Raw genomic sequence first — 14,513 nt, 5'->3', positions numbered from 1 at the left:
GTTGATTCTAAAGGAGTAAATTTAAGCTTTTCCAGATTCGACATTTTCTATTATCAAAAATTAAAACAAACATCATGATAAATTAGAGTCAATTTATATTCATAAGTATATAAACATTAAACATAAATTTAATATAACATAAATGATAAGTAGGTGACAGTGTCGACCATGTGTAAGCAATCATAAATAAATGTTATATAACAAAAATATAAATATTAGTAAACATAAATGAAAATTTGGCGACAGTGTCGACCATATATTTTTTCAGGTGGTATAACCGACCTATATCATTCTGGTGGTATAACCGACCATATATCATTTTGGTGGTATAACCGACCATATATCATTTTGGTGGTATAACCGACCATATATCATTTTGGTGGCAGAGCCAACCATATTTAGTATTAAGATTATCGTGCTGATAACGTGTTATAATTCAGTAGGCTTATAACTACCTTTAGTGGTTTGATTCTTGATGTTATAATTCAGTAGGCTTATAACTACCTTTAGTGGTTTGATTCTTGATGTTATAATTCAGTAGGCTTATAACTACCTTTAGTGGTTTGATTCTTGATTTAGAATACTAATAATGAAGTGTAAGAACAAAGATGATAATGGAGAGAAAGAAAGAAACACTTTGTAAGTGTGAGAAATGGTGCAAGTTTAATGCTTGCATTCATGAGTATTTATAGCCTAAAATCTCAATATAAAAATACATACTTTGTGTACCAAAATTGACTATATGTATACACCAAAATTGACTATCCATATCTATATTATTATTATTATTATAACACTAAATAATTTTTTGAATGCTCAGGGGTTTCTATTATTCTAGACACTTCCACTCACATACTGTTGATTTCGATTATTTATCCCATCAAATCATATACATACATATACACCGATCTTGAATGAAATGGGGTCATTGATCAACAAAGAAAATGACGTTAAAGAACCAAAAGATGCTATTTTGTATATTAATGGAGTCCTTAAACTCCTCCCTAATGGTTTGGCTCACCTAACTCTTCTTGAGTATCTCAGAGGTACTATGACACAATTTCATCATCATTATTCTTAATAATTGAAGATTACTGCTTTAGGTTTCCTTTTCTTTTTTTTTTATCTCTTGATTTTCGGCAGGCTTCTAAGAATTAGGCAAAATGCGCTTTGGTTTTGGGACTAAATGATCTGACCCACCCTTGTTGTTAACCTGTTTTGTGGTGATAAAGATGTAGGATTAACAGGAACTAAGCTTGGCTGTGGTGAAGGAGGTTGTGGGGCCTGCACTGTGATGGTATCGTACTTTGATCATAATTCCAAGAAATGTGTGTAAGTCTGTCTATCTACTCTCCTTTTTCAAGTTATTATGTAAAATGTTATAATCTTTATCTGATGTTTTAATTTTTTTTTCAGGCACCAAGCGATCAATGCGTGCTTGGCTCCGTTATATTCGGTTGAAGGAATGCACGTACTCACCGCGGAGGGGTTAGGAAATCGGAAATTTGGTTTGCATCCTGTTCAGGTACAAAACTTAGGGTTACTATTTCATTGCTTCTTGAATTAATAAATTTTAAACTTATGGTAGGTGGGGGTTGGGTAAAGAAGAAAAAAAGGTAAAAATACTATATTACCCTCTAAATGTTAGATTTAACGGGATAGTTTAACGAAAGTTAGTGACAAGTACTAATGCCGTGCAATCCTTATGTAGTAAGGGATGATCAGTATTATTATTGAAAGATAACCATCATGGATGTAAGACAAAATATCAAGAATGGTCTATGTGGTTCGTATCAAGAATCACTAGTGGTCCCCAGAATTTTTTTCGTCAAGGATGGTCCATGTGATTTGCATTTTACATCACCGATGGTCCCCATGGTGTAGATCTTTGACGAAAAAATCAGGGACCATTTTTGATGAAAAAAAATGCAAAACACAAGGAACATCGGGTGATTCAAAATGCAAACCACCGGGACCATCGATGATTCAAAAACAAATCACAAGGACTATTTCCGATACAAACCAGAGGAACCATTCTTGATATTTCTGCTGAATATAATCTATCTAGTGTAAACCATAGGGATGATCGGTGTAATTTACTCTAAATTTTAATAACAATATTCAATCTTTATAAATATCTGCAGGAATCATTAGCAAGTCGTCACGGCTCACAATGCGGATTCTGTACACCGGGATTTGTCATGTCGATGTATGCGTTATTACGGTCTACCAAAACTCCACCTACCGAAGAACAAATCGAAGAAAGCCTTGCCGGAAATCTATGTCGGTGTACCGGTTATCGACCAATTCTCGACGCGTTTCGAGTGTTTGCAAAAAGTAATGATTTGTTATACACTAATGGTTCTGTTCCATCACAAGAACCTAAAGATGGTGAGTTTATTTGTCCTTCAACTGGTAAACCATGTTCTTGTGGGCCCACGCAAGAAACCATCAATCAAGCTGATGGTAGCTGTAAAGGTTATAAGGCAGTTTCTTACAACGAAATCGATGGAAGTTCGTACACAAACAAAGAAATCATATTCCCGCCTCAGCTTATTTTGAGGAAGACGAGTTATTTAAGTTTAAACGGTTTTGGCGGGATCAAATGGATCAGGCCATTGCTGTTAAAACATGTATTGGATTTAAAATCAAGATACCCTGATGCAAAATTAGTTGTAGGAAACACGGAATTGGGAATCGAAACCAGGTTAAAGAAAATTCACTACCCGGTTTTCGTTGCTGTTACACATGTACCCGAACTTAATATTTTGACCGTTAACGATGATGGTGTAGAGATAGGTGCCGGGGTTAGGATTACAGAGCTTCGGAAATTTCTGAAAAAAGTTATTGAAGAGCGATCGGTGTATGAAACATCAGCGTGTAAAGCTATAATTGAACAAATAAAGTGGTTTGCGGGAACTCAAATAAGAAATGTTGCATCGGTTGGCGGGAATATTTGCACTGCAAGTCCGATTTCAGACTTGAATCCGCTTTGGATGGCGTCACGTGCGAAGTTTAGAATCGTTGACTGCAAAGGAAACGTAAGAGACACGTTGGCAGAGAAGTTTTTTTTGGGTTATAGAAAAGTTGATTTGGGGAGTAACGAGATTCTGTTATCGGTTTTTGTTCCGTGGACTCGCAAGTTTGAGTTTGTGAAAGAGTTCAAGCAGGCACATAGACGGGACGATGATATCGCACTCGTAAACGCTGGAATGCGCGTTTATCTTGAAAAACATAAGCAGAAGTGGATTGTGTCGGATGCTTGTATAGTGTACGGTGGTGTGGGTCCCGTTTCGCTATTAGCGGTTAAAACGAACGGTTGTCTAGTCGGGAAGGAGTGGAACAAGGAACTGTTGCAGAACTCGTTGGAAACGTTGCAGCGGGATGTTTTGATGTCGGATGACGCGCCAGGTGGCATGGTGGAGTTTCGTAAATCGTTGACTTTAAGTTTCTTTTTTAAATTCTTTCTCTGGGTGTCACATCAAATGTGTTAGGAAACCCGATTAGGTGAGCCCAAACAAGACAAGATAACCCAAGTTATCTAACCCACTTCCAACAAACGAAAAATATAGTGATAATCGTAACACAAGCAAGAATGATAAAAACACGGGAATTTAACGTGGTTATATGCAATCGTTTGTGATTGCTTTAGTCTACGGCCAACCAAAGAGTGTTCTTATTGATTAAATTTCGTGGTAGTGAGTTTACAATGAGTTATAATCAGGAACATTTATAGGAGAACAAGAATACATAAGCATGCTTAAGTAATCATCAACTAGCCATCTTGATCCTCTTTACACCCTTGTATTAGCATGATCACAGCTCTAAAACAAGGTGTAAAGTAGCCCACATGCACCTAAAGTGACAACTTGGACAACCAAATACGGATCCCATGTGCAAAAGTTGATCAACATGCTGACAGCTCACTGCCAGACAACGTGCGCGCCGTGCACACTTAAACGTGCGAGCCGTGCACTCTTGATTCTTCGAGCAAACCTTCTGATCAAGTTTCACCTGGTGCGCGCAGGGTGCGCGCCGCGCACCATCACCGTGCACCATCATTTTTCTCTGTTTTTGCACTGTTTTGCTCTGTTTCACGCTTACCGAAATCTGCAAAATCCGTGCAAGTGTCTCCAGTTTTTAGTGACACTTTTTTTAGTGACATTTTTTTTAGTGACCTAAACAGTTTTTAGTGACACTTTTTTTTTTCCAGCTTTTGTTTAAATGTCTCCACACCTCAACAAAATGGACGGTCAGGATTTGTTCAATGAATCTGTACCTGTTTCGCATTTATCTGCGATTGAGTCATTTCACCGTCCATCTGTTATGGGTAGTCAAGATTACGATGTTCCGAAACAGGGGACGGCTGTGGGGTCACCCGAGGTGCATATGTCAGCGCGTCTTCAAGTAACAGGGGAAGCTGAGTACACGGATGACACACCGATGGGTCCCGCTGGGTTACATGCTGCTTTGATTTTAAGTAAGAAGCCTCACGCTCGTTTACTTTCGATTAATGATTCGGGTGCCAGGTCATCACCTGGATTTGCTGGCATCTTTTTTGCTAAAGATATTCCGGGTTATAATTCTACTGGCCCGGTTGTTGAAGATGAGGAAGTTTTCGCTTCTGAGATCGTCACATGCGTTGGCCAGGTTAATAGAAATAATAGTGTGCTTAAATTATAAAATTTGGTGAATTTGTATCCTGATTTATAATTTTTTATTACAAATTTTATGCAGGTTATTGGAGTGGTTGTTGCGGACACTCATGAAAATGCGAAACTTGCTGCAAGAAAAGTCAACGTGGAGTATGAAGTTCTTCCGGCAATCTTATCGATAGAGGATGCTGTTAAGGCCAAAAGTTTTCATCCAAATTCGTATAGGGCTTTAAGTAAAGGGGACGTTGACTTATGTTTTAAATCAGACAAATGTCATAAGATTATCGAAGGTGAGGTTCATATCGGAGGTCAAGAACACTTTTATTTGGAACCGCAAAGCACCTTTGTTTGGACCATGGATGGTGGTAATGAGGTCCACATGATTTCGTCGACTCAAGTAAGCATCAAACACTTTAGTCATCTAAGGCTCCGTTTGGCTCACGGAATCCAATAGTATTCCGGCGGAATTGAAATTGAATTTAGACACGCATCTTGTCTAAATTCAATTTAAATTCCGCCATAATCCCATTAGATTCCGTGAGCCAAACGAGGCCTGAGTATTTATTGGTGCTTTGGAAATGGGCGGGTCGTGCAAGTTGTCATCGGGCCAAAATGGGTCAATTTTCAGGACTGGTCGAAACAGGTTGGGTCTTGTTCAACGTTCACCTGAAAGCATATTTTCTTTTTCTTTCTGAATTTTTTAAATTGTTTTGTGTGTCAAGTTTTATTACAAAATTGTATCGTTTAGTAATGCTGTACTTTTAACTTGATTGACCCATATAATTTTAATCCAGTTTATGATATTATTACTCATTTTTGACATGTTACAAATAAATCATAACCTGAACCGACCCATTTTAAGCAAATGGATCAAATATTTCGTCGCTAGTATGAATTTGTTGCTGGTTTTGCTTGTCTTTAGGCACCACAAAAGCATCAAAAGTACGTAGCACAAGTGCTTGGTCTCCCGATGTCAAAAGTGGTTTGCAAGGTGAAGCGACTAGGTGGTGGATTTGGAGGTAAGGAAACTCGATCGGATTTTTTTGCTGCCGTTGCCGCTGTACCCGCATACATATTGAATCGTCCCGTAAAACTCGTACTCGACAGAGATATCGATATGATGGTATCTGGACAGCGACACAGCTTTTTTGGAAAATACAAGGTATATTTATTATATTATCTAGTCAAAAGACCAGTCGAAACTACGAAATTACGTATTGTTGACTAAAAATTGTGGCAATTATTAGGTCGGGTTCACGAATGAAGGAAAGGTGCTTGCTTTAGATCTTGAAATCTATAACAATGGGGGGAATTCGCTAGATTTATCTCTACCAATACTTGAACGTGCATTGTATCACTCGGATAACGTTTATGAGATCCCGCATGTTAGAGTTAATGGAAGTGTTTGTTTTACTAATTATCCTAGTAATACTGCTTTCCGAGGGTTCGGTGTACCCCAAGGCATGCTCGTTACCGAAAACTGGATTCAAAGGATTGCAATGGAGGTTAAAAAGAGCCCGGAAGAGATCAGAGTACGTTTTATGATCTGAGTCAGTTTTCGTTATGGTTGATTGGTATCGTTTGATATATTCATACCAATGTTGAAAAAGACACGAGACGGGGTCGATACGGTAGGACCATGAAACGTCGCAACGGAAAAAATGGGTTCGAGACGAGGTCGAGACGGATGTCGACTAACGTTGACTTTTTATATATATTTCAAACATAAATATTTCAAAGTAAACATAGTTATTTGCCTTTAATTTGAAATATTAATGTTTGAAATGTTTCTTTTGAAATTTATTTAAGAAGTCAACGTTGGTCAATATTCGTCTCAACCGTCTCGGCCGTTGTTGACCGTCTTTTGACATTGTTGACTGCTTTTTAAGCGTTGACCCTTTTTAACCGCTTCTAGGTCCGTTGCAACGGTAGCGTGGTAAAACCGTTGCGACGCCCGTCTCGGCCGTTTTTTACAACACTAATTACCATATTAACTATTAGACAAAACTTATGAATAGTACCAGGGGTATTTTCGTCTTTTCACCTTTTTTCCCCCCTTTTCCCTTCTTTCTTTCAAGTAACACCACAAAAGCCCACCACACTTTGTTCAAAAATTAAAATCGACCCCCAACACAGGGGGTTAAAGCGTCAAATCAAAATTTTCATAAAATATCTTAAATAAACTCCACTCAAATATTCAACAGGTCATATCTTCTCGCTCGCAACGAGTTAAATTTTTCCGACACCATCCTTAAACTCGAAATAATAATTTTATGAACACAATGTCACTAACTATACGCAAAACGGACACTTTCAAAAAAACGCTAAATATTTAGGGTACTATTCATATATGTTGATTTTTCACTCGCAGGCTACGTAACTAAACACAATAAAATACATTAAAAATCGAACCACCGGTGCGAAGCGAGGGTTCAAAAACTAGTTCATACTAATAATAAATAGTTTATTTATTTAGGAACTTAATTTCATAAGTGAAGGATCGATATTACGCTACGGTCAACGAGTTGAAGACTGTACTTTACAGCGGCTTTGGGATCAACTTAAGAAATCATGCAACTTTTTAAAAGTTAGAAGCGAAGTTGACAAGTTCAATCTTTGTAATCGATGGAAGAAACGTGGAATTGCTATGATTCCGACTAAATTCGGCATTTCATTTAACCGAAAGTTCATGAACCAGGTACGCGGTTTCGTGTTTGATTATTAACTCTCATGTGCAAGGCATGTGACGCAATTTAACGGAATTTTATAATGTGACGTTGGAACTCCTTGTCGAAAAAAAAGTTTAGGGACTGAACCTGCAAATTTGTACAAACCACAGGGACTGTTCTTGTATTTTTGTCCATTTTTTTAGTAGTTATGTTTAATGCGTGCAGGCAGGTGCACTTGTTCAAGTGTATACAGATGGAACCGTGTTGGTCACCCATGGCGGTGTCGAAATGGGTCAGGGTTTGCGTACAAAGGTTGCCCAAATTGCTGCTTCTGAATTCGAAATCCCTCTTAGTTCCGTTTTTATTTCTGAAACGAGTACTGATAAGGTAAATAACATATCATGATGCACTTAACTTTAAAATGTGACACTATGTACCGTTTTTCTTGACGGTTTGATTTGTCGGCATAGGTTCCCAATGCATCTCCGACAGCAGCCTCGGCTAGTTCTGATATGTACGGGGCTGCAGTTCTCGATGCGTGTAAACAATTAAAAGCACGAATGGAGCCAATTGCGACTCTGAAAAAACATACGTCTTTCGAGAAGGTACATATCGAATAGGCTTTATTGATTCAGCTACTATTATAGCAGAATAAATAAATTTTTTTTTATTGTTTTTGCAGTTAGTGAATGCGTGTTATTTGGAGCGCGTAGACCTTTCTGCGCACGGGTTTTACATCGTTCCCGACATTGGTTTCAACTGGACAACTGGAAAAGGCCACCCATTTCGGTATTTCACATATGGAGCTGCGTTTGCTGAGGTGGAAATCGATACGTTGACCGGGGACTTTCATACGAGGGCTGCTGATGTCATCTTGGATCTTGGATTCTCCATTAATCCAGCCATTGATGTCGGACAGGTTCATTTGTGTTTCATTTTAGTTTTCTGTTATGAGTTATGTCATTTTAGCAACAGTTCATGATTTATGGACTGCGATGATATGTTTGCATAGTGTTCTCGATACTGATGAAACTGCGCATTTGCGTATGTACAGATTGAAGGAGCATTTGTGCAAGGAATGGGATGGGTAGCACTCGAAGAGCTGAAATGGGGTGACGATGCTCACAAATGGGTCCCACCAGGTTGCCTGTTTACTTGTGGCCCTGGAAATTATAAAATTCCTTCTGTTAATGATGTACCTTTCAAGTTCAAGGTTTCTCTATTGAAGGTATAACATTTTATTCTTACTTCCTATCCATAGTGCAACGGTACAATGGCAAAATGTATGACCTTTCGGTTCATTGCAAGTTCATGTGTTTGCATTACGATTTGATTTGTTTGTTACACAGGATGCTCCTAATGACAAGGCTGTACATTCATCAAAAGCTGTTGGTGAACCTCCATTCTTTCTGGCTTCATCTGTGTTTTTTGCCATAAAAGATGCAATTATAGCCGCAAGGGTTGAATCAGGGTCTCATGGCTGGTTTCCTCTTGACAACCCAGCAACTCCTGAGCGCATCCGTATGGCTTGTGCCGATGATTTCACCGCACCATTTTCCAAACCCGATTTCCGACCTAAACTCAGTGTTTAGTAAGCGTTCAACCACTTTGCTTTGTAAAGGTGCCACTTGCATAACTGTAGGGGAACTTAAGTAGCACGTACGATTAAGTAGCACTAGTGACCATAGCCTCTTAACCAATTCGCACACATTTGGATCATGATCATTATTTACCTACCTCATTTAGCTTCTAATTAGTAGCCAGTAGGGATTTGATTATTAAATATATTTTTATCATAACTAATTCGCACATTTGGATTATGATCAAAATAGTTGTAGTTCTTATTATGATTAGCTCTTGTGAACTGAATGTGAATGTACTGGTTTGTCTCTTGGCAAATAGAAGGGAAAGTGAAGAACTACAAACAACAGCATGAGAAGATCCTTCTTAATTTAATTAACAGAAAGAAAGAATGACATGAATGATTTAAAGAAAATAAAATAAACAAAGGTCATCACATGTTTGGACCTTGTTAACTCATGTGTATAACTTGATATACGAATATATAAGGAAAGAAAAAGGAAATAAATCGAATCCGAACTGAGACAACTTCACAAAGATGTTGCCTGATCAGCTTCACTTGTTATGGTTTGTTGAAGTCTGGATTTTAATAATGCCTTGGTGGTGGGGGAGACTTGTAGTAGTAAGAAGGAGAAGGAAGAGTCTTAGATGATAGGTGGGGTAATTTATAGTAATTTGGGTGGTGAGGTGGTTGAAGCGGGGGTGGAGGAGACTTGTAGACATAAGGAGGTGGTGGAGACGGTGATGGAGGAGGAGACTTGTATACATATGGAGGTGGTGGGGATTGTGATGGTGGTGGTGGAGACTTGTAGACATATGGAGGTGGTGGGGATGGTGACGGTGGTGGAGGAGATTTGTAAACGTATGGAGGTGGTGGTGAAGGTGATGGTGGTGGTGGAGATTTGTAAGCGTAAGGTGCTGGTGGGGAAGGTGGTGGTGGTGGTGGAGACTTGTAGACATATGGAGGTGGTGGTGTAGGTGATGGTGGTGGTGGAGACTTGTAAACGTATGGAGGTGGTGGTGAAGGTGATGGTGGTGGTGGAGACTTATAAATGTATGGTGGTGGCGGTGACGGTGATGGTGGAGGTGGAGATTTGTAGACATATGGAGGTGGTGGGGAAGGTGACGGTGGTGGTGGAGATTTGTAAACGTACGGAGGTGGTGGTGAAGGTGATGGTGGAGGTGGATACTTATAAACGTACGGAGGTGGTGGGGAAGGTGATGGTGGAGGTGGAGATTTATAAACATAGGGTGGTGGGGGAGACGGTGATGGTGGTGGTGGAGACTTATAAACGTATGGTGGTGGCGGGGATGGTGATGGAGGAGGTGGAGACTTGTAAACGTATGGAGGTGGCTGGAATGATGATGCAGGTGGAGACTTGTAAACGTATGGAGGTGGCGGGGATGGTGATGGTGGTGGTGGAGACTTGTAAACGTAAGGTGGAGGTAGATGTGGCCATGTGTGTTTTAGCGGTGGCGGTGTTGGTGATGGAGATTTATAAATATATTTTGAATTTGACAATGTATGTTTATCCGGTTTAGGTAAGTTCCAGCCATTAGATTTTGGAACTTGATAACCATATGGTTCTGCAATGACAACAGTGGCAATTAATAAGATCGCAACTGTAAACACAATTTGAGGCCAAGGCCTGAGCACCCCATAACTTCCCATAAGCACTCTCTTAATTGATTGCTTTAGTGAACTACAAGTTAATTTGCGTCTTAAAATGGTTTGAGTATAAACCTTTTTATAGCAATCATGTATTATTTTCTAATACATGTTACAGGTTGTCATAATATTTTATTTTGCGTCCCAAGAATAGTTGATGGTTTCCCACTCGGTGTCTTAAAATACTACGTCAAATATGGCTCTATAAAAAAAGTTTAGAGTACGTAGTTGGTGAATGCCAAGGGAGATTATGTTTATAGTTCTAACGCGCTAATGAAGGAAAATGGTATTGCATGCCTAGTGTGGCATATTTTCTTAATATTTCTAGAAAATTTAGGTAACTTTGTGGATTTTTTTTTGAAGTAATTGTTTATTACATTCAGTTTACAGAAATAGTAAATTGAAACTTTTACAAAACTTGTAGAACCGGCGGCGTTGCCAACGCCGCTTTCTAAAGAATCTGTATATAGTCAGTCAAAAAAGTGTACTTTTTCAAGTCTCAGATGTCATGTCATAGAAACCGGTCTTTCCAATGCCAGTTTTTCAATCTCAACCGCCAATATTAAATTGCCATTTATGATGTGTCTTTTCGATGCACTGCCACGTTTGAAACCGGCCTTTCTATCGTCGGTTTCTCACCATCTATAATCAGCCTTCTGATTGCCGGTTACACATCGAAAATCGAAAACCATCACCAAATAACTCAAAAAACTGCAAATTTCTCCTTATTCCCGACATCTACAACAACACAAATGGCGGATTTCAACGTTCAAGCAAGACCTGTTCCAGTAAACGAGGAGCTACTTTTTCTACAATCAGCCGGAACTCAGAGGTCATATTCGATCTTTAGGGGTGTTATGGGGGAACAAATAAAGGTTAGGTGAGCGGATATGAATCTTTTTAAATTTGTTGTTGAGCGCGGGATTGATGCCCGTGTGTATAATTATATCCAACAAGTGGGTTTAGGGCTTGTTTTTAGATTAGGGTTTTTAAATTAGACCATGCTCTAATAACATCTTTAGTTGAGAGGTGGCGTCCGGAGACGCATACCTTTCACTTTTCGACTGGGGGAAGCCACGGTAACCTTGTAGGATATGCAAATCCTATGGGGTTTACCGATTGATGGGGGGTTGTATCCGGGATATGGCGTACATTACCGGTGGATGAGTGGGCTATTCTGGCTAGAGAATGGTTAGGGATTGAAAAGAACCTACTGATTTGAAAGGTGGTAGAATTAAAATTGCCAAATTGATAAATACTACAAAAACCCAGCTTGGAGAGACTGATTAGTCTCACCGACATGAGCTAGGGTATATTTACTAGCTTTAATTGGTGGTGTTTTATTTCCCGACGTCAACTCATACAATGTCCATTTGAACTGGTTGTTTAACATTATCGACCATACTCTCGAGGTACCTTTGAGTTGGGGGTAGTGCAGTGCTTACACAAATATACAAGAATATGTGTATTGCCGAAGAAAATTCGAGAGGTGTGGGTATAAACGGAGCGTTGATTTTGGTACAACAATGGGAATATGAACATATTCCACAAATCGCCTAAATGATAAGAAATGATCTCTTCTACTCAACCGAGGATGCAAACTTCCAGCTTACTATATCGTATGGAGCAAGATATATATTTGCTTGATAATACTTTTATACATATTATATATATATATATATATATATATATATATATATATATATATATATATATATATATATATATATATATATATACACACACACACGTATAATAATATGTTATAATAAATACGTTTAATATACATATAAATACATTTGAATATTTATATTTGAATATATATATATATATATATATATATATATATATATATATATATATATATATATACACACACACACACTATACATTAAAAGAAAAGAAAAATTGAGGTATACTTTTTTAGTATTATTGAATTTGGACTCTTAGATAAAAAATAAAAAAGACCTCTATTACCCTTGCTTAATAACCATTAGATCTAACCATAACCTTATAACTATAACCTTAATCACAAACCTTCCAATATTACCCCTTAAAATTAACACGGGAAGAAGGTTCTATACGATTTCATTCATTCACTTCAAAGTACAGAAAACAAAAAACCCTAAAGCTTTTGTCTCCTTCGTCGAGTTACATCAAAATCTCTCCCGTAAATTGTCGACTTACATCAAAAAATTGTGGGATTATCGATTCACAATGGGCTTTCTGATTTCGCAGCAGTGATTTTTTGTTTTAACCTTAGGGTTTTTGATTCCGTGACGGCCTTTGTGATTTAACCCTAGGGTTTTTGATTTCGTGGGTTTTTTGTCTGTGCGATTATCAGCTAACCCTATGATTTTATGATTTCGTGGGACAGCCGATTGTCAATGCGATGATCATCTAACCGATTGTTGCACCAGCAGGTGAGTATTTACTTACTATATTGGTTTTCAATATTGGTTTTTATCTAAATGATTGTTGAACCTCATGAATCGTTGTCAATATTGGTTTTCATCAAACATCCGTTGTCCCAAGTATGCTATATTCTTGACCAATTGATAATTTTTATGTTTTATCTTTTGTGTCATATATTTTGTTGCAAATTCAGTTTTTCATGTTGAATCTCTAAAAGAGGTATCAAAAAGTTATTCAATATTGGCAGGATACAAGCAAATCATATTATTTTACAATCTTATGTTGTGTTGTATTAACATGTAGAACCCGTGTGATTATTTACAGCAAGGACAGCAAGTCGAATAACTTGCTTTATCGATTTCACTTTGACACTTTCTTTCTTAAGAACAACAAGAATTATGCCCAATAAACTTATTGTGATTTTTTTACAGCAAATGGTGAAATAGGAATGGTTTGTGACATTGATATCGTTTTTCAAACAAGAATGATGGGCCAGAACGGTAATTTCTATCTATATACAGTAACAGTGGAGTAATTTCTATATATAGAGTACAATTGTTTGATTTCATTATAAATTTTTTAACCTTTTTAACAGTACTATGATGATACTTAAGTAGCAGTTATGTGATGATATTTCATTTATATACTTTTAATTACTCATCATTTTAGCATGGGTTTGTAAACAATCAGTACTGATATTAAAATATATTTAATATGATCAAATGGAGATATATGCTATACATAGAATGTCAAATTAAATTTACCATATTTTATATACTTGCAGTTTCTTTTGTATCATGCTAAGAGGATTCTTCTGAAACTTAGGGTGAAGCCCAGCCCCATGAACACAGTTTACAATATTGTTTATCATGTCCGATGGATGTCCCGGAATGATAGGGGATATTCTTATATGCATCTTGTTAATGTCGGTTACCAGGTGTTCAATCCATATGAATGATTTTTAAACACTTGCGAGTGTATGATTATTGAATAAAGGAAATCTTGTGGTCTATTATATTATTGAAAATGATTGTTTATGATAAACTAATGAACTCACCAACCTTTTGGTTGACACTTGAAAGCATGTTTATTCTCAGGTATGAAAGAAATCTTCCGCTGTGCATTTGCTCATATTAGAGATATTACTTGGAGTCATTCATGACATATTTCAAAAGATGTTGCATTCGAGTCGTCGAGTTCATCAAGATTATTATTAAGTCAATTATAGTTGGATATATTATGAAATGGTATGCATGCTGTCAACTTTCGATGTAATGAAAGTTTGTCTTTTAAAAACGAATGCAACGTTTGTAAAATGTATCATATAGAGGTCAAGTACCTCGCGGTGTAACCAAATGTAATGTATTCGTCCAGATGGATTAGGACGAGTCGTTATATTGTTGCCCTCAAAAATTATAAGTATGCTTTTAATATGCTTAAAATCAGTAGATAGTTTTTTATTATTATTTTATGGTTGTGGATTATGGTGATTTTGTTAACACTAATCCTACGTAGTGTTTTTTT

General features: G+C 37.5%; 1 protein-coding gene across 4 annotated transcripts; it reads left to right on the top strand.

The window, feature by feature from the left end:
* The first annotated feature begins 919 nt into the window (after nucleotides 1-919).
* Nucleotides 920-8,916, top strand: LOC139896154 (xanthine dehydrogenase 1-like). Of its 4 annotated transcripts, XM_071878741.1 has the most exons (15): nucleotides 920-1,046; nucleotides 1,239-1,332; nucleotides 1,417-1,525; nucleotides 2,145-3,487; nucleotide 4,028; nucleotides 4,258-4,650; nucleotides 4,738-5,052; nucleotides 5,578-5,817; nucleotides 5,903-6,187; nucleotides 7,132-7,353; nucleotides 7,550-7,711; nucleotides 7,795-7,929; nucleotides 8,007-8,243; nucleotides 8,379-8,552; nucleotides 8,674-8,916. In XM_071878741.1, the coding sequence occupies exons 1-15, from the start codon at nucleotides 920-922 to the stop codon at nucleotides 8,914-8,916; spliced, it is 4,080 nt and encodes a 1,359-aa protein (XP_071734842.1). The 4 variants fall into 4 exon arrangements, with proteins under 4 accessions (XP_071734842.1, XP_071734840.1, XP_071734841.1 ...); XM_071878739.1 differs by lacking the exon at nucleotide 4,028 and having other exon boundaries at nucleotides 2,145-3,485; nucleotides 4,237-4,650; XM_071878740.1 differs by lacking the exon at nucleotide 4,028 and having other exon boundaries at nucleotides 1,233-1,332; nucleotides 2,145-3,483; nucleotides 4,244-4,650.
* The last annotated feature ends 5,597 nt before the right edge of the window (nucleotides 8,917-14,513 follow it).

Source organism: Rutidosis leptorrhynchoides, chromosome 3, assembly GCF_046630445.1.
Source record: "Rutidosis leptorrhynchoides isolate AG116_Rl617_1_P2 chromosome 3, CSIRO_AGI_Rlap_v1, whole genome shotgun sequence".
NCBI lineage: Eukaryota > Viridiplantae > Streptophyta > Magnoliopsida > Asterales > Asteraceae > Rutidosis > Rutidosis leptorrhynchoides.
Note: the sequence above shows the minus strand (reverse complement) of the source record. Positions and strands in the feature narration are given on the sequence as shown.